This window comes from Paramisgurnus dabryanus, chromosome 1 (genome assembly GCF_030506205.2).
Source record: "Paramisgurnus dabryanus chromosome 1, PD_genome_1.1, whole genome shotgun sequence".
Lineage (NCBI taxonomy): Eukaryota > Metazoa > Chordata > Actinopteri > Cypriniformes > Cobitidae > Paramisgurnus > Paramisgurnus dabryanus.
In genome coordinates this window covers 53248911-53272127 of record NC_133337.1, presented here as the reverse complement: position 1 = coordinate 53272127, position 23217 = coordinate 53248911, and the positions used below count along the sequence as shown (strand labels likewise).

Genomic DNA, 23217 nt, shown 5'->3' with positions numbered 1-23217 from the left:
AATAAGCATACTTGTTTAAGGTGTACTGATAGCGTTAATACACCTTAACTGTAACTATAGCAATGGAAAGCTGCCAGGTTTAAAATATTATTTTTTATGACACCTATAATCTTAAAACATGGTTAATAAACAGTTCATGAAGCACAACCCTAGAAATTATATTCCTTTTTGTATAATTGTCTTCATTAAAAAGTTTTAGCTCTAAGTTTAATAGTAATTTTTTAAGTTTAAATCAATAGGCCATCACAAAACATTATAAGTTGCCTAATAAAGACTATTGTATTTTATATGGAGCAGGTTGTCTCACTAGGGCTACGGTTGACATCACATGACCAGCTGAATGCTATATTTTGTCTTTTCTGCCTCCATTATAGTACAAAAATAATGTGTATAGAGCATTTCTACAGTGGTCTTTGCTTTCTGATGATATCACATCCTCACCACTGGGTGTCAGTATCAAGTCCAAGATAGCAAAACAAACAAAAACTACAGTGACACTTTTTATAGTGGTAAGCCTGCATTGCAAAACGGTCAAACTTGAATATAGACAAATACAATTAGATTTGTACTATATCATATGCTTGTGAAACTAACTTGTATTAGTATAAAAATCGAAGTATGTAAAGACAGTACATCAGTAAGAAACATAGAACAAGGACTAAGGACAATACGGTTCGAAAGGTTCCTGCCCATTTACATTGACTTTTTTAAGTTGTTTGTCCATTTATAAGGCACGTATTTACCCAGCAATCACGGTACATCAATGCTTTATAATTTGGGTAAATAATTATCTATTCTTATCAAACTGTATAAAAGCCACTGAAGCAAACAGCTGTAAATATCTCCAACAGCACATGGCACTGCTGTAGGAACGTTGCACAGGCCTTTCATATTTGCTTTATGTAGAGTACTCTGTGTATTTGAGCGTTACAGAAGGGTGACACCTGCAATCAGGGAGGTCTTGTTTAACAAGCTCTTGAAAGCTGTATACTGTACTGATAAAACCTTTGACAGATGTTAGAGGTCTTAGGGCTTTATGGACAGGAAAACATGCTACAGTTGATCAGGTTATACGAGGAAACTTCCCTTTTTACATATCAAACATCAACAAACTCGAGCACAGCAAGCTTTGATCTAATAAAGTTTATTTTCTTAAAAATGACCAGTTTCTGTTCTTTTCTAGGAAATTAAACCCTTTTTAAATTCATACTAGCATCTACATAATGGTTATTGAAGACTTCACAATATATTAAGTCTAGATGTTATGGTACACATGCATAAAATTCAGGCTGCATGAGAAGCCACGGTCACCACATTACACATAGATGGAGTTTGAGGGGCAAAAAAGACAATGGGGCTGTAGAGATACTCGTCTCAGCTTTAAAGGGACCAGAAGTCCCCAATATAACTCCAGCGAGGCTTTAAAAAAAAAAATGTCTTTATCGTACTTGAAACAGGCACAAGTAATGCAATAAATGCAAAAAATAAAATAAATAAAAATGTTGTTTGCATTTTAAATCACTTATGGACTAAATGAAAATGCTCTGGGATGTTTTTTTTACATTCTGTGTGCACAAATGTTTTAGAGTTCTTTGGATCCTTGGTTAACACTTCAAACAGCTTGGAAATGAACGCTCCAAACATTTCGAAAGTGAATTACTGAGAATGAAAATGCAACAGGCAAAATAACCCTTCTTATAGCGGCGGTAACACGCCAAACACAAGTTGCACACATCAATCAGTCACTTTAAAGAAGTTAACTTAACTTAAAAGATGTCGCCTCATAAAAACAAAATAAAGCCTGGAGGACAATTTAGTGTTTTCTGATCTTTTCTTCGATATTCCTCTTTCACAGAAAGAACTTATATGCTGAGACATGAGTACGATTACAGCAAGCCTAACGTGTGCTAACAAAAATATTAATAACAATAATAATAATAATAATAATAATAATATATAATAAAATAAAAGACATTCAAATACAGTAAGATTTTTTTTGCCTGAAAATACAAAACTACATGAGAAAGCATTAAAATCATATTTGTAGATCAGAATAACATATTAACATTTTTAAAAAAAGCAAGTGCTAATCACATTGTTTTTTGTTAATTTTTTATATCATACATATATTTCAGCACATCAGCTGTCAAAAAACAGTCGTGGAGGAAGCCATAGTGGTACGGCTCTGCCTCTAATCCCAGAAACGGCTTTCTATAGCTCCTAGTGGCTCCGGCCGTGGTCAGGTCTGTACATATACCGCAGCCGAACTCTTCTTGAATCTCCAACGGGCAGGCGCGCAGCGTGAGACGGAACGGAGCAAGTTTTTACTTCCTTCCCAAACTCAATACCACTGTGGTATCACCTCCGTATTCTCCTTAATCCTGAGTCAACATATTGCTTCACAATATTTTACTCTTCCAAATCTCCCAAGCATCCTTTTTCTGTACGTTGAGAGCGACGTAAATGGAACACCTTGCATCCAGGACACCGTTTCGGTTAGCAATATACAGGAGTCCGCATCCAGTACTGAGGCAGCTTTACACGGTTACAGAGTTCTGTGATTCACCTTTCCCAAGACAGTTCTCTTAAAATTATTAAAATTCAAAGTCTGACGTATTTGTTATCCACACACACTGTGCACACTAGGTCTCACTGGCCCAGAAATGGCAGGCGCTCTGGATCCATGGGCAGGTAAAATAAAGACCAGGAGGCTGTGATGGAGGATGAGCTCAGTCTCAGTTGTGCTGTAACGTATTGGATTCTATGGGAGGTGCAGAGTCATAAAGAGTGTCCGTGTCGTGGGTCGGCTCTCCGGCCAATGTGCAAGGATTGGACAATGTACCTGCGCCACAGTCACAAAAAAACCTAGATGGGAAAGATTAGAAGATCTGGTAAATATGTGCATCTCAACTACAGACTGCAACTATGGTAATGCCTATGCATTTATCACATCAAAAATGAAAGAAATTAAAGAAAATTAGATAATTTGTGAACATGTGTGACCTGTGCTGGCAAAATAAGTCAGAAAATTTTGACATTCTCTGTTAAAAAAAGCTTTAATGACAGAGCTACATGTGTTTGAATTTAATGTAGAAAGCAAAGCAGAGTTGTTCACGGGTCCACTTAGATCCGAAAACCCGAGGTCCGACCCAAGACCCGATCGTGTTCATGTCTAAAAGTTTCACGTGTGCCTTGGACACGGGTCGGGTATAAAAATAGCAGCATCGGGTCTCGGGTAATTTAAAATGAATTTGTTTTTGCAGAACGGACCCGAAGACCCGAACTCTCTCGTGTGTGTGCATCAATGTCCTTTTCAGACCTCTCCTCTGTTTGCCAAGAGCGCTTGCGACATTGTGTGTCTGGTGGTAGGTTAATTTTCGTTGAGACAGACATGTCAGTCAATTTAAAATGTACATTTTAGCAGTTACCTTGGTGTCGTTGTCAGATATCAGAGTAAAATAAATGAAGCAGCTCGCCAAACAAAATAAAAAAAAATTGCCACTGGTTCGGGTCGGACTCGAGTCCAATTCTTTCGGGTCGGGTCTTTCTTTAAAAAAAAAGTATTCATGCACGTCGGGTTCAGGTATAAAGTGGTTCGGATCATTTCGTGTCAGGTAAATTTCTTTGGACCCCAGAAGTCAATTTTGAGAAAAATCGAGTTAAAGATTTTTCAGGGTTTAAAAGCTAAATTACTGCATCCATACCTTAATATCACTGGTAAAACTAATAATTTGGCACACACGAAGTCAAAAACAATACTATAGGAAAAATGTGTAAAAAAAATTCTGTTCTTTTATTGTTTGATTGACACTGTACAGACAGCTTTTAAGATCTACTGTAATACAAGGATCTAATATAAATGTTGTCTCAGATACTTTTCACCAAATAATTAACCAAACATTTACTTAAGACATAACAGATTATATCTGCGTGAATTCTTGTCAAAACAGATATTTTTAAAACTGTAATTCTGTGTAGATGTCTGTGCATGCTTCGAATCTGTCAGTCAGCACGAGGAAGATCGTTTCATGTCTTATCGCTCTTAATAACCATTTGAACTTCTTCCCCACAGTTTATGAGTTAACTTAATTGAGTTAGCTCATCAATTAAGAGAAAACACTTGCCAATGATGAGTTTTTCTGGCAATCCGCTTTTTTCGCCATTATCCACCAGGTGGCACTCTTACCCAACTTATAAAACCTGGAAGTATTCCCTTAGGGCAAATATTGCTCTGAACCTGATCTCTATCAAAAGTCCTTTACAAAAATTAAATTCTCTCAGCTTTTTGCTCAAAATTTTGTATTTTTTAAGAAACCTAATCAGATTTGATAAAAATTAAAAAATTAATTTAGGATGAAACTTTTTTTCGAAAGCAGAGGGTCTTTTCCTTCATTTGATATATTGTGTGTTTATATATTTTAAGAAAAACATTTCTGAAAGATATTAAACTTTTGTGAAAATCAAAAAAAATGCTGGCGGGGAAAGAGTTAATATTAAGCAAGTCCTACACTCAATTTTCTAATCCCTGCATGTTTTGAAACTGAATTGAAAATGTCATACGCATATGTGGATGGACACACATCTTTGTATTAGATTACACAATTTCCTGAAATAAGCATTTCAGGAAAATGTAAAAAAAAAATATTTTAGATGTTTAATGAGCATTGAGATTGATAGACGAGAGCTTAATGCACTTAAGTTTTATGAAAACCTAAATTTTGACCAAAATCAAAATTAATTCTCCGTTTTGCCTCTAGCTCAAAATTAGATGGTGCACAAACTTACTTTGCCAGCACACAAAACGTGTCACAAGTCGCACATGTATATTTGTAGCAAAAGCCAACAATACATTGTATGGGTCAAAATTATAGATTTTGTTAATTTCCTATCGTAAATATTTAAAAAATTATTTATCATTAGTAATATGTGTTGCCTTGCCAAGGAATTCATTTGGATAACTTAAAGGCGGGTCCATGATCTCTGAAAGCCAATGTTGACATTTAAAATCACCTAAACAAACACACCCCTACCCCAATAGAATCTGGACTTTCTTTTGATAGACCCGTCCCACACATACACAACCCAGGCAACGATATCAGTTAGTAGACAAGCCCCTTACTGCTGATTGGCTACAAGTGTGTTTTGGTACTTTTCAAAAAACATGCACTCTGCCTTTAAAGGCAATTTTTTTAACATTTTGCTTTTTTGCACCCTCAGATTTATTTATTCAACTTTCAGATGATGTATAAATCACAATATTGACCCATATGTTTGTTCTCCTGCTTTACCCACCTAAACAAGGAATAACTGCATAATTAATAGTCAACTACCTGTGCGTCATGCTTTTCCCTTCACACCTGAACACAGTTTGAAGGTAATGCACACTAACCTATCATGCCGTATAAACTCCACATCATGCCCTTGGTGGCACTTCTTAATACAATTCACACAAATTGCATTTCGGTCTGTTGTGTTACAGGTGTGACATCTAATGCAAGAGAAGAGGAAAAAAAAAGGTGAAATACTAAAACAATTTTACATGGTTTGCAAAGCAGACTATTTTAAGTTGCCTGCCTTCTGATTACCTGTAGAAATCGTGCATGGGATAGCTGGTGTAACTGGAAATCTTGTACAGGCACTGACCTCTGCTTACAGCCTTTTCTATGGCATCCTGATTGTTCATAATTTTATTATCTAGAGAGTTAGGAAAAACATTTATTTTAGAGAACGATCAAGAAAGATACTATAATTGAGAAAGATTCTTCTTTGATGTTTACCTTTCATCGTAACGTTGACACCAGAGGCTAGAAATAAACCTCCAAATCTATTGTTGAATATTTGATTGCCTTCCAGGGTTGCAGTGGCATGGTTTGTGATTTCAATGCCTTAAAGTAGGCCGGAGGGATAGAAAAGGTTGTTTAGTTCAATGGACTGAAAAGAAGTAGTATAGTATTTAATTTCATCATATTCTGCATTTAAGAGCAACAGAGCTACTGACCTGCAGCAAAGCCATCAAATATCCGGTTCTTTCGCAGCACCGGGTGACTGTTTGTGCTGATGAGAACACCAGCCTGTGCATTCCTGAAGATGTCATTCTCTTCCAATAACCCTGAACGACATACATATATATAAATATTGCTATGAGTTTTATATTTCACAAACACTGCAACAATGATTGAACATTAAAAATATATAGCCCACAGATTAATCTTAGTTTTAAACCATAAGGGGCTTTTTTTTTAATTAATCATTAATTTAGTTCCAGATAATCTTTGACCTTTGTCAGGAAATCTGCACTGTGTATAATCGTTTTACTTTGTCACCTTCAGCTTTTGTAGGATTTCCTGTGTTACCCATAAGCAGAGAGAGATCTTCCTCTCCATTCTTACCCCTTCCACCGTTGAAAATGCAAATGCCTCCATCTCGACCGTCATGGATCTTATTTCTGCGTAGCGTGGGGTTGCTGTCCGTCTTAATCCATACCCCCGCCATGGCATTATCAAAGATCTCATTGTCTTCAATGAAACCCAGCCCTAAAACAGATCACCCAAGACATTGTTTTTCTCAAATCTGGTCAGTTTAGCGTTAACAGAAGCAGAAATTTGCTGAGAACACATTACAGCAGTAATACAGCACAAAATGCCCCAATCCAAACCATTGTGAATCTCATTTCTTATTCAGCTTAACAAACTTCATCGTAGTGTGGTATGGCAACCCAAAGGCCCTTAAACATGTGGTAAAAACTGCCAAAAACAGCCTCCAAAAAAAATTTACCACAAACACTGCCTACAGAGAGTGACACGCATAATCAAGGACATCTCCCACCCAAACTCGTTCACTCCTCTCTTATCTGAAAACTGTTATAAGTCTTTGCAAAGTTTCTTTGCTTCAGTCGTCAGCCTGCTGAACGTTTACAATGCTCCTTTTGTCGGATATTTTTGCCATTCCTTGCCCATTCTACCTCTACTGGCATTTGCATTTGGTCATTGGCCATAAATATATGTACCTCTTGTATTTATACTTCCTCAGTTGTGACTTGCACCGCTTTCATGGACACCTGTATTTGAGCTGGCTTGTTTATACTTCCTCATTGCACTTTATTGTACTCTTAGGGCGCACTCACATTATCCAAACCAAACCAAACCATGCCCCAGCGCGATTGTCACCCCTCCCTACTCCCCCAGATGCACGCACTCACACTGTACTTGTATAGATCCGAGTCCGGGCGCGCTTTCGTCATTAAGATGCGATTGTTTTGAAAAAAGCAGGAAGTAAAGCACTCTCTTAACACTGGAACCCACCATATTGATAAGTCTGTGTTTTTTTTTTCGGAGTCGTTTGGTGCGCGATTACAGGCAGCCCTCTCACATGTCATCATATTGCTTAGTTCATCTGTCACGTGCGCAGCTCGGACATTCACGTAACCCCGCGGCGCGTATCAAAAGGTTTTTACGGAGGCAGATGAAGGTAGTGGTCGCGCAACTGACGTCTTCACCTTTTGAATCGCGCTCAGGCGCGAATGCGCTCACACCACAGCCTTCCGCGCCTGAGCCCAAGTGAACCGCGCTCCGGCCCACCTCTTCAACCCGGCCGCGGCGCGAATAACCAATCCGTGCTCGGGCGCGGAACAGAGCGATCACACTAGTCAAACAAACCAGGCTTTGGGGGTCAAACGCGCCCGAGCGCGGTTTGGTTTGGATAGTGTGAGTGCGCCCTTAGTCATTGCATTGTGCTAGCCTGTTTGCATTTTCTCAATCGCACCTCTGCAATGAGCTGGTCTGTTTATACTACCTCATTGTACCTTGTACTCACCTAGCTGGTTTCTGCTCCTAAGAGGAGGCTCCATAAAGGCTATTATTGTATGTATAGACCCCTTTATCGCCCACATCACTGTGACGTCACCGCTCTAGCTGGAGGCAAAAAATGAGTAGGAGCTCATAGCCGGCACGCTAAACGTTTGAGGTTTTGACTTTAAAATGTCATCTTCTTGTGTTTTTGGCTGCCAGAATAGGAGGAACAGCACTTTTGGTTCAAAAAATAAAGTTTTACAGGATCCTTCACAGCAATCAAGATGACAATTGTGGTTGAATGCAATACGGCGTACAGACTGGATGGATACGATTATAAATAATGCTTGTGTTTGCAGTCCACACATCATATCAGTTAAAATAATCTATGCATATGTACTGGTGTGTTGTGTTTATCTAGTACAAATCAGCAAGTTCCTGTTTTATAGGTGAAAAGTCACCAACCGTGCTTTTGTTTAGCTTAAATGTTAAACAAACATACAGCTATAGATGTGTGTGCCATCCTTTGAATGGTCTCTTAAAATAATCCACATAATCATAGGTAGCCCAGCGAAAGGTTACATTAGACAGTAAGCCTGGACAAAATTCCCAACACCACCCGAAAGTAATTTATATGTTGTCTTGGAAATATCCAAAACCTGGTTAAAATCGCGAGTTAATTTACAAAAATAGCTGTCACTGTCCCGCAGAATCAGTGACTGTACATATTCGGACAGATCCGAAACTTCTTCTGCATCCATGTTTAATAAATCCCTCCTAATACGTGCTAGTTTAAGCTTGTCAACGTTGCCTCCGTGGCTCTTTCTGCCTCCAGCTAAGCCCCGCCCACACAAATACGTCACAATGTTTACCAACTGTAAAAGAGTCTATACAGATATTGATATTCACTTGTGTACATATTGCTATTTGCACTTCTGTTTAGATGCTAACTGCCTTTGTTGTCTCTGCACTTGTACTCTGCACAATGACAATAAAGTTTAATCTAATTTAAAAAATAGAGAGAAATAACTCAAGTGAAAGCTCTGTGTGTGACAAAACCAACAGACACAAAAGAGAAGAATCAGATAAAAAACATACCAGAGTTGTAAACAAGGATGCCTCCATTTTGCCCACCCCAAATTTTATTTCTTCTGATTTTTGGATTGCTTCCAGTTCTTTGTTAAAAACAAGAAAAAAAGTCAATATATGTTTAATATAAAAACACATTAAAATTGACACTGAAAAATTATTTTTTCCTCCAAAATGTATTAAGGGAGAAATTCACGTTCCCTACCTGATCTGGACTCCAGAGTACATGTGATTGTAAATATCATTATCCTCCAGTACTCCATGTCCATTGTCGTAGAAATACACCCCAACCTTTACAGAGAAATACCACATAAACCACAGAGCTAGAAAGAAATGAAGCCTAGAGGAGATCATCAAAGTAAATATTAAAGCTCCGAACCTGTTTGCCGCTGTGTATCCGGTTCCTTCTGAGCACTGGCGTGCTTCCTGTTGTGACCCAAACACCTGCCAGAGTATTGCTGTACACCTCATTCTCCTCTATTACACCCTGGCCCTTTTCATGCTACAGACATTGAACAAAGACAGAACAAACCAAATTAAGATTTGGCTAGACATTTTTGCAATTCACCTTGGCTCGAGTGCTGAACAAATGAGCAAATTATCATGGATGCTCACCACATAAATCCCTCCATGCTGCCCATCATGGATCTTGTTGTGTCTCACGATAGGACAGCTGTTCGTTCTGATCTGAATGCCAGCCAGGGCATTTCCATAAATATCATTTCCCTCAATGAGGCCCCTCCCATCACCAAATATGTAAACGCCTCCTTGGTTTCCATTGAAGATGGCATTTCCCCTAGATTAAGCAAAGAAAGCGTATTTTATAGGTAATCAATAAAAAGTGGCTGCAAATTAATAATTCGTAAAACATTGCTAACTGTATTTCAAGCGCAATTGATTTGATATCTAAAATATGGAAATTATATTGCATATTTATTATTTATGGCATTATTTATTTATTTATTTTTCAAAAGCATTACTGATTCATATCAATAACTGTTCGCGTGGACAAAAATACTGACCTTATAGTCGGATCACTGTTTGAGGTGATCCACACACCGGCAAAATTATTGGCATATATTTTATTTTCTATGAACTGCCCTCTGCCCTTTTCATGCACGTAGATGCCCCCCGTTTGGCCGTGGTGGATCTCACAGCGTACCACAGTGGGGTTAGCGTATGCTTTCACCTCAAACCCTGCAATTCTGTTTCTGTGAATATTACAGCTCTCAAAGTAGCCCTGCAGAGGGAGACAGAGCGACAACTCACTAAATACCGACCAGAACAGAGGATAATGTCAGTGAATGTAGGGATGCTTGGAATATTTACCATGCCATGGTCAAAGGTAAACACTCCCACGTCTCTGCCGTGGTGGATATGATTACGTCTGATTATAGGATTACCGTGGTTTTTTACCCAGATACCCGCAAGCGCATTGTTTGAGATTTCATTATCTTCATAAATACCCTGCAACATGACATTTTTATTTGTCAGAGGCAGTAAAAGGGCATATGAACTTTAAATTTATTTGTGCAGAATTATTTATGGCTTTAAAATAAAGAATGGAGGTTCCTACCTGTGCGTGATCAGTAATGTACAACCCAACGTTTTCACAATCGCTGATGTTGCAGTGTTTGATGGTAGGACCAGCACCCTGACCGCTTACGCATACAGCCGATCCCACTGTAACAGACAGAGGGATGCTAAGAAAACCCACTAAATACAATTTCTGTGCTTTAAATGGTACAACACTATCACAAGAGTCAACCCAGGAAACCTAAATACTATTAAAATCTGCACCTTAAAGGAATAGTCTACTCATTTTCAATATTAAAATATGTTATTACCTTAACTAAGAAGAGTTGATACATCCCTCTATCATCTTTGTGCATGCACGTAAGCGCTGGAGCGCGCTGCGACACTTCGATAGCATTTAGCTTAGCCCCATTCATTCAATGGTACCATTCAGAGATTAAGTTTCGAAGTAACCAAACACATCAACGTTTTTCCTATTTAAGACGAGTAGTTATACGAGCAAGTTTGGTGGTACAAAATATAATGAGCGCTTTTCTAAGCGGATTTAATAGAGGAACTATATTGTATGGCGGAACAGCACTTTTGGGAGTACTTCGACTCGGCGCAGTAACACTCTCCCTCTCCCATTATGAGAGGGAGAAGGGGAGCGGATTTTTCAGGCGAGTTGAAGTACTCCCAAAAGTGCTGTTCCGCCATACAATAGAGTTCCTCTTTTAAATCCGCTTAGAAAAGCGCTACGTTATATTTTGTACCACCAAACTCGCTCGTATAACTACTCTTCTTAAATAGGAAAAACGTTGATGTGTTTGGTCACTTCTAACTTTATCTCTGAGTGGTACCATTGAATGAATGGGGCTAAGCTAAATGCTATCGAAGTGTCGCAGCGCGCCCCAGCGCTTACGTGCACGCACTAAGATGATAGAGGTATGTATCAACTCTTCTTAGTTAAGGTAATAACATAGTTTAATATTGAAAATGAGTAGACTATTCCTTTAAGTTCACTTTACAAATGTTGGCAAATAAATACATTTAAATAAGGACGACTTCTAAATTTAAATGAAAAGGTACCTGTGCAGGTGCTGCGGATAACACAGTAGTCAATGTTGGGACTGCAGTTAACCGTGATCTCCAAACAGTGATGAGCATTGTGATGCTGAGCTGATTTGTCATCAGGGTTGAACTATATGTGAAACAAAAAGGTCAGATGTTAACTAGGCAAACCATGTAGCCAAAAGTAAGTGTCACGTATTATCGATTAACTAACATTTGATTATATTATTTTATATTATGCCCATTTACTAGCATTTATACCAGGGGTCTCCAACCTTTTTGTGAGCCAGGGCTACCACAATGGAAATTGATATAGCCTACTCAAAAGTTTTTCTTTTACTTGATTTTATTTTCTTGTTTTATTGATTTTATTTTATTGTTTTATCATTGGTTAAAAATTAGGGATGCTCCGATCGATCAGCCACCAATCTGTATTGGCTGATAATGGCATTAAATTACTTGCTAAATTTGCCCTTGCTAAAATCTCATGAACCGATCTTTCTTTCTACTTTTGTCATCATAGGGCTCCTGAATGCTTCAGCAATTAGAGAGCTTTTTTACAACCTGTTGCCCTTGTGCGACATGCAGATTTGGATTTCTCTCTTTGCCTTTACAGAGATATGCATATTTTCTATGAGGACGCGCTCCGGACCTAACAGCGCGACAGGTCTTCACATCCCCATCAAACAATGTATACAACACATATTTTTTGTGGACAATCGCATCCTCATTGCAAAAGTTTATTATTTGCATGCGTTTTAAGCATTCAAACTTTTCCACACAGCTGCATCATTCTCTATAAAAACAATATTATACCTAATTACTGTAGGTAATATAACAAAGGCAACATCTGTGGTATTACTTTAGCTAGAAAAAATGTTAACAGTTACAATCAAAGAGCTTTTATATCAGCTTTAAAAAAAAAACACAACAACGGTATCGGCCGATCACGAAGATAACAAATCGGTAATCGTACTGGCAGCAAAAATCCTGATTGGAGCCTCCCTAGTTAAAATGTTTACATACATAAAAGAAGCCAAGCTTATATAAAAAAATATGTAATAAATAAATATTAAAATTAAGCCTATTAGTAAAATGTGCTTTGGCTGGCAAATCACATACAACGTGCAGGGCAACATGTTTGAGACCACTGATCTAGACCCACAAATTATATTAAAGTTATGTCTGACAACAATGAATTGGAGAAAACACTAGCTGTATAATCCAACATATGGCTCAGTCGCCTATTTAAAACGTTAATAGTAAAAAGCAGACTGTTTGTAGTGATGTTGACAAACAGCTTAAATAGTTCACATTGAAAGTCTCTTATAATTAATTGAATTATTTGTGAAATTGATTTAGAAGTATTTAACACAAATGACAACAAGCTGTGCATGTTATGTTCAGAAAACAACAAATATGTCCTTATTATAGATATTATTAAGAAATTTACTAAGAACAAGCATCATTCAGATGAAATACATAATTTGAAGATAAAAGTAATTTAATCTTCAGAAACAACATGAGCTGAAAATAAATCTTCAACTTACTCTGATGGTCATGTAGCCCACATATGCATCTTCAGATCCCTCCATAAACACAAACGTTGAATCTCTAGTGTTTTCAATGACAACCTTGTCAGCTACCTTCCCCGAGGCTGAAAAAAAAACAGAAAACAGGTGTTTTGTGACATTAGCTTAAGAATGTAAGGTTAAAAGGTAAAGGTTTCAGATAAAGGTAAATGCTAAAACAGGGTCGGCAGGTTCACCTGCACCAATCATTGTGATGGGGGACTCAATGTAGATCCATTCATCTGTGTAAATGCCAGAATGGACAAATATCAGGCCATCGAAATGGGCTTCCTGCACCCCTCCTAGTGCATCCTCAATGGTGTCATAATACTGCAAACCATAAAAACACAGCCATTATAATGGAGCTGAAATGCTTTAACACGCTTACTGAATTTTGGTCAGAACAGAAAAACCTTTCAATAGATAAAGGTCCATACCAACATATTCTCTCTGCCTTTGTATCTGGCAGGATTGCTATAAAAGTGCTCAGCAAAACCAGGCTTTACATGTGCTCCTTTATACTGTTAAAAAAAACACACACACAAAAACATAAAAAAATTACTTAATGAACATTTTCCATATTAAGGAGTGTCACATTTTAACATCTAAATTTTTTGAAAATAACAATTCAATCAACAACAAATTCAGGTATTTTTTTTCCACACGTATCTTTTAAGGGTGCATTATTAAGCATTAAAGTGGATAAAGGCCTGAATTCAGAACAACATGAGGGTAAGCAGATGATGGCTGAATTAAAATTTTTAGGTTAACTATTGCTTTAAAAAATAAAATAAACTTTCATACCAACTGCTGAAAGCTCTCCTTCCACGGGTTAGGCTGCTCATACTCTTCTGGGTTAATTTGGTAAAACTTCCCCGGCTCCGGATGCATCATGGGTCTTGTGTACTCAAACACCTCCATGTACAGTCTCTTCCTGTAAAACAAACAGGCAAAACAATCACTAATCAAAAACTACTTCTCTTCCTATAAAAACACCATATGGCTGGATTTACACTGCATATCTTGATGATCAATTTTGATTTATTGCCTGTATCCAATTTGTTTGACAACCCACTTACATCTTCTTTTAACTCTTCTCCTGCCATTAACGAGTTAACTCAATTAAGAAAAAACTAGGGCTGTAACGATAAATCGAATTTTAATGAATTACTGTGAAATCCCGACATCCCAAAGCCAGGGGGCGCTCTCGTGCAGAAACTCCTTTTGTGCCACAGAAGAAGCAGCACTACAAAAGCTGTTCCAGGAAATGTCAATAAGAATATTTATATCGTGGTTCTTTAAATTGTTTCAGGTATTTTCATGATAATTAGGGGTGCTCTGATCAATGCCGATATCCACTAAAAATACATGGCCAATCACTATTCTGAATCGGACAGACGATCTTATTCACAGCTATTTCATGTACTACGGCTTTTGATCAGTAAGTCCTTATTGATTCGAAATCACTGTTAGTTTGAGTCGTTTATCACAGGCATTTTAAAAAGCAACATTCATCAAACATAATCATTATACATATTCTTTATTATTGTGAAAATACCTGAAAAGGTTTGAAAAACAGCAATATAAATATATCCTTGCGTGTCATAGCTGCTTGTGTATAGTTACTCGTCTGCAGCGCACATTGAGTTTCTGCACAAGATCGCCCCCTGGATTTTGGATGTAGCGCCATTTCACCGTAACTCATTGAGAAGCAAAGCAAGCATTATCGGCCAATCAACCATAGCATCCCTAATGATAATAAAGATTTCGATATTTTGAATGATTTTGTTTAACTCTTTCACCGCCAGCGTTTTAAAAAAAAGTTGCCAGCCAGCGCCTTTCATGATTTTCACCAAAGTTTAATGCCTTCCAGAAAATGTTCTTCTTTAAATATATAAACATACAATATACCAAATGAAAGACCCTCTGCTTTCAAACAAAAAAAACCGTTTCATCCTACCTTCAGTGGTTCTTTTGTAATCAGCTTTTGATTATGGGTAGGTTTTTGCAAAAACACCATATTTTGAGCAAAAAGCAGAGATAATTCCATTTTTATGACAGACTTTTCATAGAGATCCCATTCACAGCGATCTTTAAAACAGACACGGACATGCAGCAGCTTGCCATAGGGCAATACTTCCGGTTTTAAAAAGTTGCGGAAGGGCGCCACCTGGTGGATAATAGCGGTATTGCGGAAAGACGGAAAATCTCGTCATTGGCGGGGAAGCGTTTTCTCTTAATTGACGAGATATCTCGTCAATGGCGGGGAAAGAGTTAAGGAGTGTCTGTTTTTTTAAATGCATGTTATAAACGACTCAGATTTAGGTTGATAAGGACTTCCAAGTGACCAAATGCTGAAGTACATGAACAAGCTGTGCATGAATCGGAGCCTTGCGATTCAAAATCGATTTCAGACAGGCATTTTTAATGGGACACGCTCTTAATTGTTACAGCCCTAGAGAAAACGCTTCCCTGCCAATGACAAGTATTTCTGGCAATCCGCATTTCCGTTATTGTACAACAGATGGCGCTCTTACCCAACTTATAAAAGTTTCCCCTAGGGCAAACAGTTCAAACTCTGTGCATGTTTTGAGGATCGCTCTGAATCTGATCTCTATCAAAAGTCCTTCACATAAAACCTACCCATATTTGAGAGGTGCTAAAAAGAACAAATTAATGTAGGATGAAACTATTTTGTTTGAAAGCAGAGGGTCTGTTCTTTCTTTTGATATATTGTATGTTTATATATTTAACCTCCTAAGACCTGGAAGGGGGTACTCGAGGACCAGGATTGGTTAAACACTGCAAAACATCAACTTTTTTTTGATGTTTGCACCATAATACTTAATTCTGTGTAACTGGATCCTGTTGTACACAAACATGGACAAAGACACTGCTTCATGTTCTTATAAATATATTTGGGTTTTATATTTATTGGTTCTTCCTAACCCCAAAATAGCTGGAAGAAATCTGGAAAAATGACCAACCAAAGCTCGGGTCTTAGGAGGTTAAAGAAGAACATTTTCTGGAAGGCATAACATTTTTGTGAAAATCATAAAAAATATGCTGCCGTGGCTGGCAACTTTTTAAAAACGCTGGCGGGGAAAGAGTTAAAAGTGACTTATATCCGATGTCAACACTTACACTAAAAACTTGACATAACAATTCAAGGTAGACATACTGACCAGGAACAGCTTAAACTACAAAGGAAATAAAATTTTGCGGTTCGCAATGCATGCAGACCAAATTATTATACAATGTTTACATACAGAAATAAAGCTGTAAATTTGTGTATCAACACATGAAACTTCAGCATTACTCCACTGAGGGGAGCCGTCATCCTCTGTTGCAGTGTTTCCCAATACTGGTCCTTGAGTACCCCCTTCCAGAAAGTTTTAGATGTCTCATTTAAAAACACCTGATTCAACCAATCAGTCTCCTTCCAGAATGGATAACATGTCTCCCTAACAAGCTTTTGAGTAAAATCAGGTAGTATTAGATAAGGAGACATATATAACTTTCTGGAAGGGGGTACTCGAGGACCAGGATTAGGAAACACTGCTCTTTTGCACTGCTAAGAAGAGTCATGTGATCATGTGTGTCTTCACTGCATCTGTCCTGGTCCACTGGATCATTAAGAATCCAAGCCTTCTTAGACCATCACACACTGTGCTTACAATTAAAGGTTCTTACCAGAGAATGGGGTCATTTGCGAGCTCACTGAATCGCTTGCATACGCAGGCAGCCTGGCACAGGTCCTGCTCCAGCAGGTATGAGAAGATCTTTAGGACAACTTCATCTGGAAGCTTCTCTTGAAGATACTGTTCTGCAGGGGCGGCTGAAGATAAGACAACAGGAGAAAGAATTTTATCTGCACTGAACATTAGTCATTTGATAGGAAAAACTCCAAAATGTTTTTTTTAAGACTGATAGTCTGATGAGTTATGTACAGAACTATTATTAAATGCAGATAAACGTACAAATACGATTCTACATTAACATTAGTTTTGACATTCACCATGTAAACAGACTACTGTGTAACCTTAAATTAGGTCAAATTAAACCTTGCAGAACGTATATTCTCAAGTTATTTGGTAGCACTTTACAATAAGGTTGAATTTGTAAACAATTAGTTAAAGGGACACTGTTTTTTGAAGGCTACTGAAAAGTTGGCAAGGTCACTATTTTCGGGCACTGCGTAATATCATTGTGCCTGCTGCATCCATGGTATGGCAGCAAAGTCCTTGATTATTACGCCAGAATGAGAGTATAGTTCCTAGAGATTATAGTTCCTAGCCATATCTGCCTAGAAAATAACAACTTTTAATTTTCCGTCGGTCTTAGTACACGATGTAACTACAGAAGAGTCAAGTTTTAAATTGGAAAAATATCAAAACTCTTTGGTTATTTTTGAGTGTGATGCTAATGGTCTAATCAGATTCAATGGATTATGCTAAGCTATGCTAAAAGTGGTACTGCCAGACCCGGATGTCGGCTGAATGGATTCCAAAACGGTAAAACTCAATTGTTTAACTCTAGGGGAGCTGGAAATTAAGCCTATTTTTAAAAAAGTGGAGTGTCACTTTAATGCATTAGCTAACATGAACTAACAATACTTGCTTCCATTAATTAATGCACCATGAACTAACAAATATTTTGAAGCTCAAATAAATGCACCTATCTGGGCTTATTGCTTTAAAATAGCTTTGCCTTACTGAAACCTGAGTCACACTGAATGAATGAAGCTTACTCACCTGGAAGGTCTTGTGATTTCCCTGACACTCTTGCACGTTTAGCTCTGTGACCGAAATTTTCTGTGGCTGAAGTGGAGGCTCCCTGCAAGCATAAATGGGATCAAAAATTGTCATTTTGCTGACCATGATCAGCATATCTCTCACGCAAGCCTGGCTTTAATGATCGTCTTTACCTCCATACTGCTTTTTGCAGGGCACACGGTTCTTTTAGGCAACAGGGACTTTCTGCGGAGTTGGTATGGACTATTTTGAGCTCCTGGACCGGATTCTTCTGCAACCATATCTGCAGGGATATCCTCATCTAGAGAGAATACAGAGAGATAAAACTTTTAATTCAACAAGACAATCTGCCCTGTACCCCTCAGACCCCAAGTGGCACCGCTGATTTCTGATTTTCATATGTGCGCATGTTCCGAACTGTGCCTGTAGGAGCAAAGACAGAAAGTATAAGAGGACCAAGAGCAGTCGATCAATGAGCCACAGGGATGCCCGCAGACAAGACACTAAGTGAATTGGAGGTTATAAAGCAGGACGTGAATGCACAAATAAACCCAGGCTATGTTTACACGACAACAATGTAGTAAAAAAGGTTCAAGTTTTTTTAAAAATTCATGTACACACAATAACGTCAAAAAGATACATGTTGACATGATGTGACAGCCTAGTAGAAGGCAATGTTACCTTGTAAAGAAACACTACATTCCTGCACACATATGCATCGTATTACAGATCAATAAATACAATCAAGAATCAAGTAACTTTGTTCAGACGGAGGATGAAGTATGTCTACTCTGCTACTTATACTTTGTTGAAGAAGCATAAATAAACTCAGTCCTGTAGGTCGTCATTGTTGTTTTGGTTATACTCACGTATGCCTATAGACTGTTTCAGCAGCAACAACATAAACAAAACGACTTTTGTGCACTAAACGAAACTTCCGAAAGACTTCCACATAGAATCAATAACAACAAGTCCTTTTACAGTAGTTAATTTTTTTGATAACAAGGGAAATAAATGACAAGTAAATTACCTTTGTTTATACATCATATCTAGTGGCGTGAATCAACTATTACACTGAGCTAACTAAAGCCTGATTTATAGTCGTGCGTAAGCTCTACGCCATAGCTACGCTGTAGCTTATCCGTAGCCTGTGCGTAGCTCTGCATAGCCTGACGTGCACCTCGCAAAATTTTTTAATGCGCGTCAGTTCTATGCGGACCACAAGCGCTATGATTGGTCCACCAGAACCCCTCCTGTCAGGTAAAAAACCTGCGTCATAGGAATTTCCGTTTGCGACAGTGAAAACAAAGATGAGCCAAGTTGAGGAATGATTTAACTCAAACTGCAACAAAAGTCACTGTTTATTTACTTCCATCATTGCTGGTCTTCTCAAATCATACATGACTTTTTTGAAGTTACTGTTTCTTCTTCGTTTGTGGGTTAACTTGCCAAGCTGCTTCTTCTTTGACGGTTGCGCTGCTACTGTGGTTACCCGAGTTGATACTGCCTACCAAATGTCTCTGCATGTGTTTGCACGTCGACGCGGACGACGATGCAAAAGTATAAATTAAAATGACGCGGAACCTACGCCGTCGCGCCAACGCTGTAGGACCTATGCTATAACTATAACGGGCCCTTAAGGGTGTCACTTTTGATTTTAATCAGAATCACAGATTCTGCCATGCCCCCATGTCACATCCGGTCGGCTTGTCAAGCAGGGAAAAAAAAACATGTGTTGACTAAGCTAGCTACAGCCAGTCAAAAGATAGCATGGCAGATGCAGGAGACACTACGCAAGCTGCTCTTTACATGGGAAACAAAAAAAAAAAAACAGCAAGCACCTCCCGCCTTCAGCTGAACTCAATCAGAACAGAGCACGCAGGCGTGCACAGCAGAACGGCGTCTGTGCCACAACCGGGCATTTATCTGAACTGAGATATGCTCAAGTTTCACAACAACTTATTTCAGTTGCTTAAGATTAATGAAAACAGCATTTAAACATGACTTATTGGGGTATAGTCTCACAATCTCGTCGGATGGAAATAAAAGTGTGTTTTGAAGGTGCAAAGTACTGACAGATGTTCATCTGACCAGATGTTTCGTTTATCAGGTATGTGAAAAATCAGGTATATTTTTCCACTGGCAAGACGACTAACATGGCAGGGCATCTCTGGGTGCAAGGTCAGATATTATATTTCATAAAAGTGTAGTCTAAAAATGGCATAGCAATTTTTTGTGCTTTCAATAAAAAAGGAAAACTCGAGAATCGAGCTGTGACCTTTGAATCGAAATTGTAAACGTATTGAGGATTTTGGAGAATCGTGACACCCCTACAGCTAACATTACTGTTTAAAATCATTTATGTATACAATGTAAGCTACAGGTCCTTGTATTCTTGCCTGCCTGCCAAACCTCCCCGCACAGCTGTGATCCATGCTCGTCATCTCCCCTCGTCTTTAGTAAACATTTTATTTTCGACAAGGCATTTGTTTTATAGATCAGTTCAGCCACTAGCCAGACCAATAAATAAATACAGACAGGAAGTTTACTTCAGTTCTGGCGACAAAGCGCATGATGTCACTGTGTAAACTACGTTAAGGTGAATCTGTGATAACAGAGACAACAACGCGTCGTTTTCAAATTCACTAGTTCGCCCACGCATTCAGGTCTTAATTATTAATGGTAAACGAATTTGGCTTGCTGTCCTCGAAGGGAGCTCTGTACCTTCAGAGAGAGCGAACCTGAGGCTGGGGATCGAGCCCCAAGTTCAACCCCCTGCAACAGAACTGCAAAGGGGAAGAAAAAGAGAATGAAGGAGGAGATGGGGAGGAGGAGGGATGCGGGAAAAAAATTGCAGCTGGACACGGAGGACTGAATGATGATTGCCAGGCCTGAATATTTAGGCTCCTCCCGAACCTATGTTTAGAACTAAATAACTCACATTTTGAAACCTGTCAAAGTTTGCGTTTTCAGGTCCCCAAAATGGAATTGTCGTATAAACGAAAAGCCAAACCGCCAAAAAAACTTCCTATATGCGTTGAAAAAGTTGTCACGTACATGGCACATATTCTTGAAAAAAAAAAAAAGCATAGCATTAGACAAAACTTTCACCCCATCACCTGGCAACACAAACCTGCAAAAAAAAGGTTAGATTTTGCAAAAATACAAAGATAAAACACACACAAAGATAAAAGACTTCCACGCAGCTTCTGTATTGTCTTTGTGACACATGTAGCCATTTTAATAAAGATCCTACATATCATTCTCGGTATAATCATGTTGATAAGCAAAAAGCAGCAATCATATCACTTATACCACGTAAAAAAAACACTATTCCAGAAAAATCAATAGTAGTAATAAACCAGGTGAGATGCAACCATTTTTGTATGCTGCTCTTAGTTTCTTCATAACTACAAATGTTTTAAAGTTCCCGGTTGACCTCTGTTTGTGTGTGCGAGTACCCTACCTACCTGTCAATACTTGGTGTACCTGAGAGGCTTACAGTCTGTCCTTCTCTACAGCACATTTGGTACCTGGAGACAACATCCAAAAGTGAAAGATGAGTGATGTAGCTAAAGCTCAACTCTGAACTGTCACAAATTTTGTGGTTTGCCCTCCCACAGTCAACTGGCTCATTGGGTCAACAATCACACCATAGACGACCAAATGCCAAATACAAATAATAAAAAGGCTAAAAGACATATGGGTGCTATTGCACATCTACAGCCAGGACTCTGCTCACTCGCTCTCTCTGTCTGTCGATCTGCCTATACGTGTGCATATAACAAGTGTCCACTGAAAAGATGTACGAAAACAAAGCAGAACGTCACTAAAGTAATGTCATCTTACTTGAAGAGCATGTGCATATCAAGAGTAACAGAACTTGTGGCATAATGCTCCACCTTTGACAGTTGTATGTATGCAAATACACACTAATTTAATTTGATTTAAAAATGCTTATTCAGAAATGTAATGATTTTGCAAAGGGTGTATCACTAAACTTTCTTATCCCAATCGAATCTTGCATATTAAAAGAGATATCATGAATTTGATACACACTGTCAGGTAAGTGTACTTTTAAGGCTGCCGTTCCTATTTATTCTATAACTGCAAACACAGCACATCAGGTGTTTTGTCTGATACACAAACAGTGGGTTTGCAATCCATTTCACTGCATGTATGATCTTTACTGGTCAATTATTGTTCATTAAGGTTCAATAAATGTATAGTGAGAAAAAAACAACTGGGTACTTGAAACCACAAGGTATTTTCCCAAATTATAAATACATTTTCACAAAAGCAGCTGAAACCCTATTGGTGGGGGGTCTGTAACCCAACTCAACGTGGAGACAAAGGTTTCTGATTGATCATCGCAGTTGCACCACCACCAGCAGCACAAACCAGGCTCTTGTCCATACCATTTACACGAGCAATGTAACAATACCACACAAACACCACTTGCAAATGTGACAAATTATCATGACGCATGTATTTCTCACAAAATCCTTCCTTATTCAATCCTGTTTGAACGCTGCGACCCCAACTGCGCAGCAGCTCTTGCATTAGCTAGCCATGCTAACTTGCAAAGTGTAAACACAGCACAACTTCACAACAGAAGCACTAAAACCACCTAAATCATCACCGACACATTGCAAACTTGTTTAACGAACACGTTTATGCTGCTGGTTAACTAACTATTGTGTTAGTGTTTTACATACATGGGTATACAAATGTATGTCAGTGACACGATATCAATGGCAGCTACGCAGCGGAGATTTTCATACTTAAATCCTATTCTCATCTCTCCCGCTTTAAACTACAAGCTAAGAGATTTTGTTTTCATGTAGGAAAACTCTATTTCTTACTCCACCGCTTTGTTTTCAAGCCTTGTGTTGTGCCGTAATGTGACAAGTGTGTAAAAAGCTAACCGTTTATGATTCTGGCCCGTGAAGCCCAAACAAAGCGCGGCCTGGCCTGCATATACGAGCCTCGACGGTTTCCATACAAGCCACTTTAATAAGGGCGTGGAACTACCGAGTGACTGTCTCGTGTCAAATAGATAATGTACCGTACATGACACAGTTAAACATTAAAACGTTGTTACGTTTAAAGTCCCCGGTCTCACCTCTTTCTGCGTTGTTTCTTTCCGGCTGCACCGGGCGCGGCCTCGACACTCGCCTGGGTCTCCTGCTGCTCGCTCTGACGGAGTTCATTTGGCGAGGTGACTTTACCCAGAAAAATACACTTCCCTCGGACTTTATTCCTTCGTTCTTACCATTTACGCAGATATCTGGTCTGACACAAATCAAATCACTGGTCTAAGACAAAAAAGGACACCAACCCGGGTAGTTTTTCTTATTCGGGGTGTTGTTGGTGTGTTTTTTTCGGACAGCTCCCCCCTGTGCTGAGCTCCGTGTCTCTCTATCTCTC

The 23217-nt window shown here is 38.6% G+C and overlaps 1 protein-coding gene across 3 annotated transcripts; it reads right to left on the bottom strand.

Annotated features, from left to right (window-relative positions):
* Positions 1–1128: 1128 nt before the first annotated feature.
* Positions 1129–23204, bottom strand: fbxo11b (F-box protein 11b). 3 transcript variants are annotated; one of them, XM_065242281.1, is made up of 23 exons: positions 22913–22987; positions 21258–21320; positions 17961–18088; positions 17788–17869; positions 16727–16871; positions 13838–13967; positions 13471–13554; positions 13231–13363; positions 13013–13119; positions 11481–11592; positions 10453–10559; positions 10206–10343; positions 9899–10116; positions 9492–9672; positions 9256–9378; positions 9082–9167; positions 8886–8962; positions 6324–6533; positions 5999–6109; positions 5778–5885; positions 5586–5694; positions 5390–5488; positions 1129–2865 (listed from the first exon to the last, which is right to left on the bottom strand). In XM_065242281.1, the coding sequence occupies exons 3-23, from the start codon at positions 18066–18068 to the stop codon at positions 2736–2738; spliced, it is 2598 nt and encodes an 865-aa protein (XP_065098353.1). In that variant the 5' UTR covers positions 18069–18088; positions 21258–21320; positions 22913–22987; the 3' UTR covers positions 1129–2735. The 3 variants fall into 3 exon arrangements, with proteins under 3 accessions (XP_065098353.1, XP_065098351.1, XP_065098352.1); XM_065242279.2 differs by lacking the exon at positions 21258–21320 and having other exon boundaries at positions 22913–23204; XM_065242280.2 differs by lacking the exon at positions 21258–21320 and having other exon boundaries at positions 6390–6533; positions 22913–23204.
* Positions 23205–23217: the final 13 nt, after the last annotated feature.

Bases quoted from the DNA above. Each gene is read 5' to 3' on its own strand.
- fbxo11b (XM_065242279.2), bottom strand. From the start codon at position 23,000: ATGAACTCCGTCAGAGCGAGCAGCAGGAGACCCAGGCGAGTGTCGAGG. The intron at 18,089-22,912 runs GTGAGACCGGGG...TATTCTCTCTAG, and splicing joins AAGAAACAACGCAGAAAGAG to ATGAGGATATCCCTGCAGAT. The intron at 10,344-10,452 runs GTAGGAACCTCC...GTCATGTTGCAG, and splicing joins ACATTACTGATCACGCACAG to GGTATTTATGAAGATAATGA.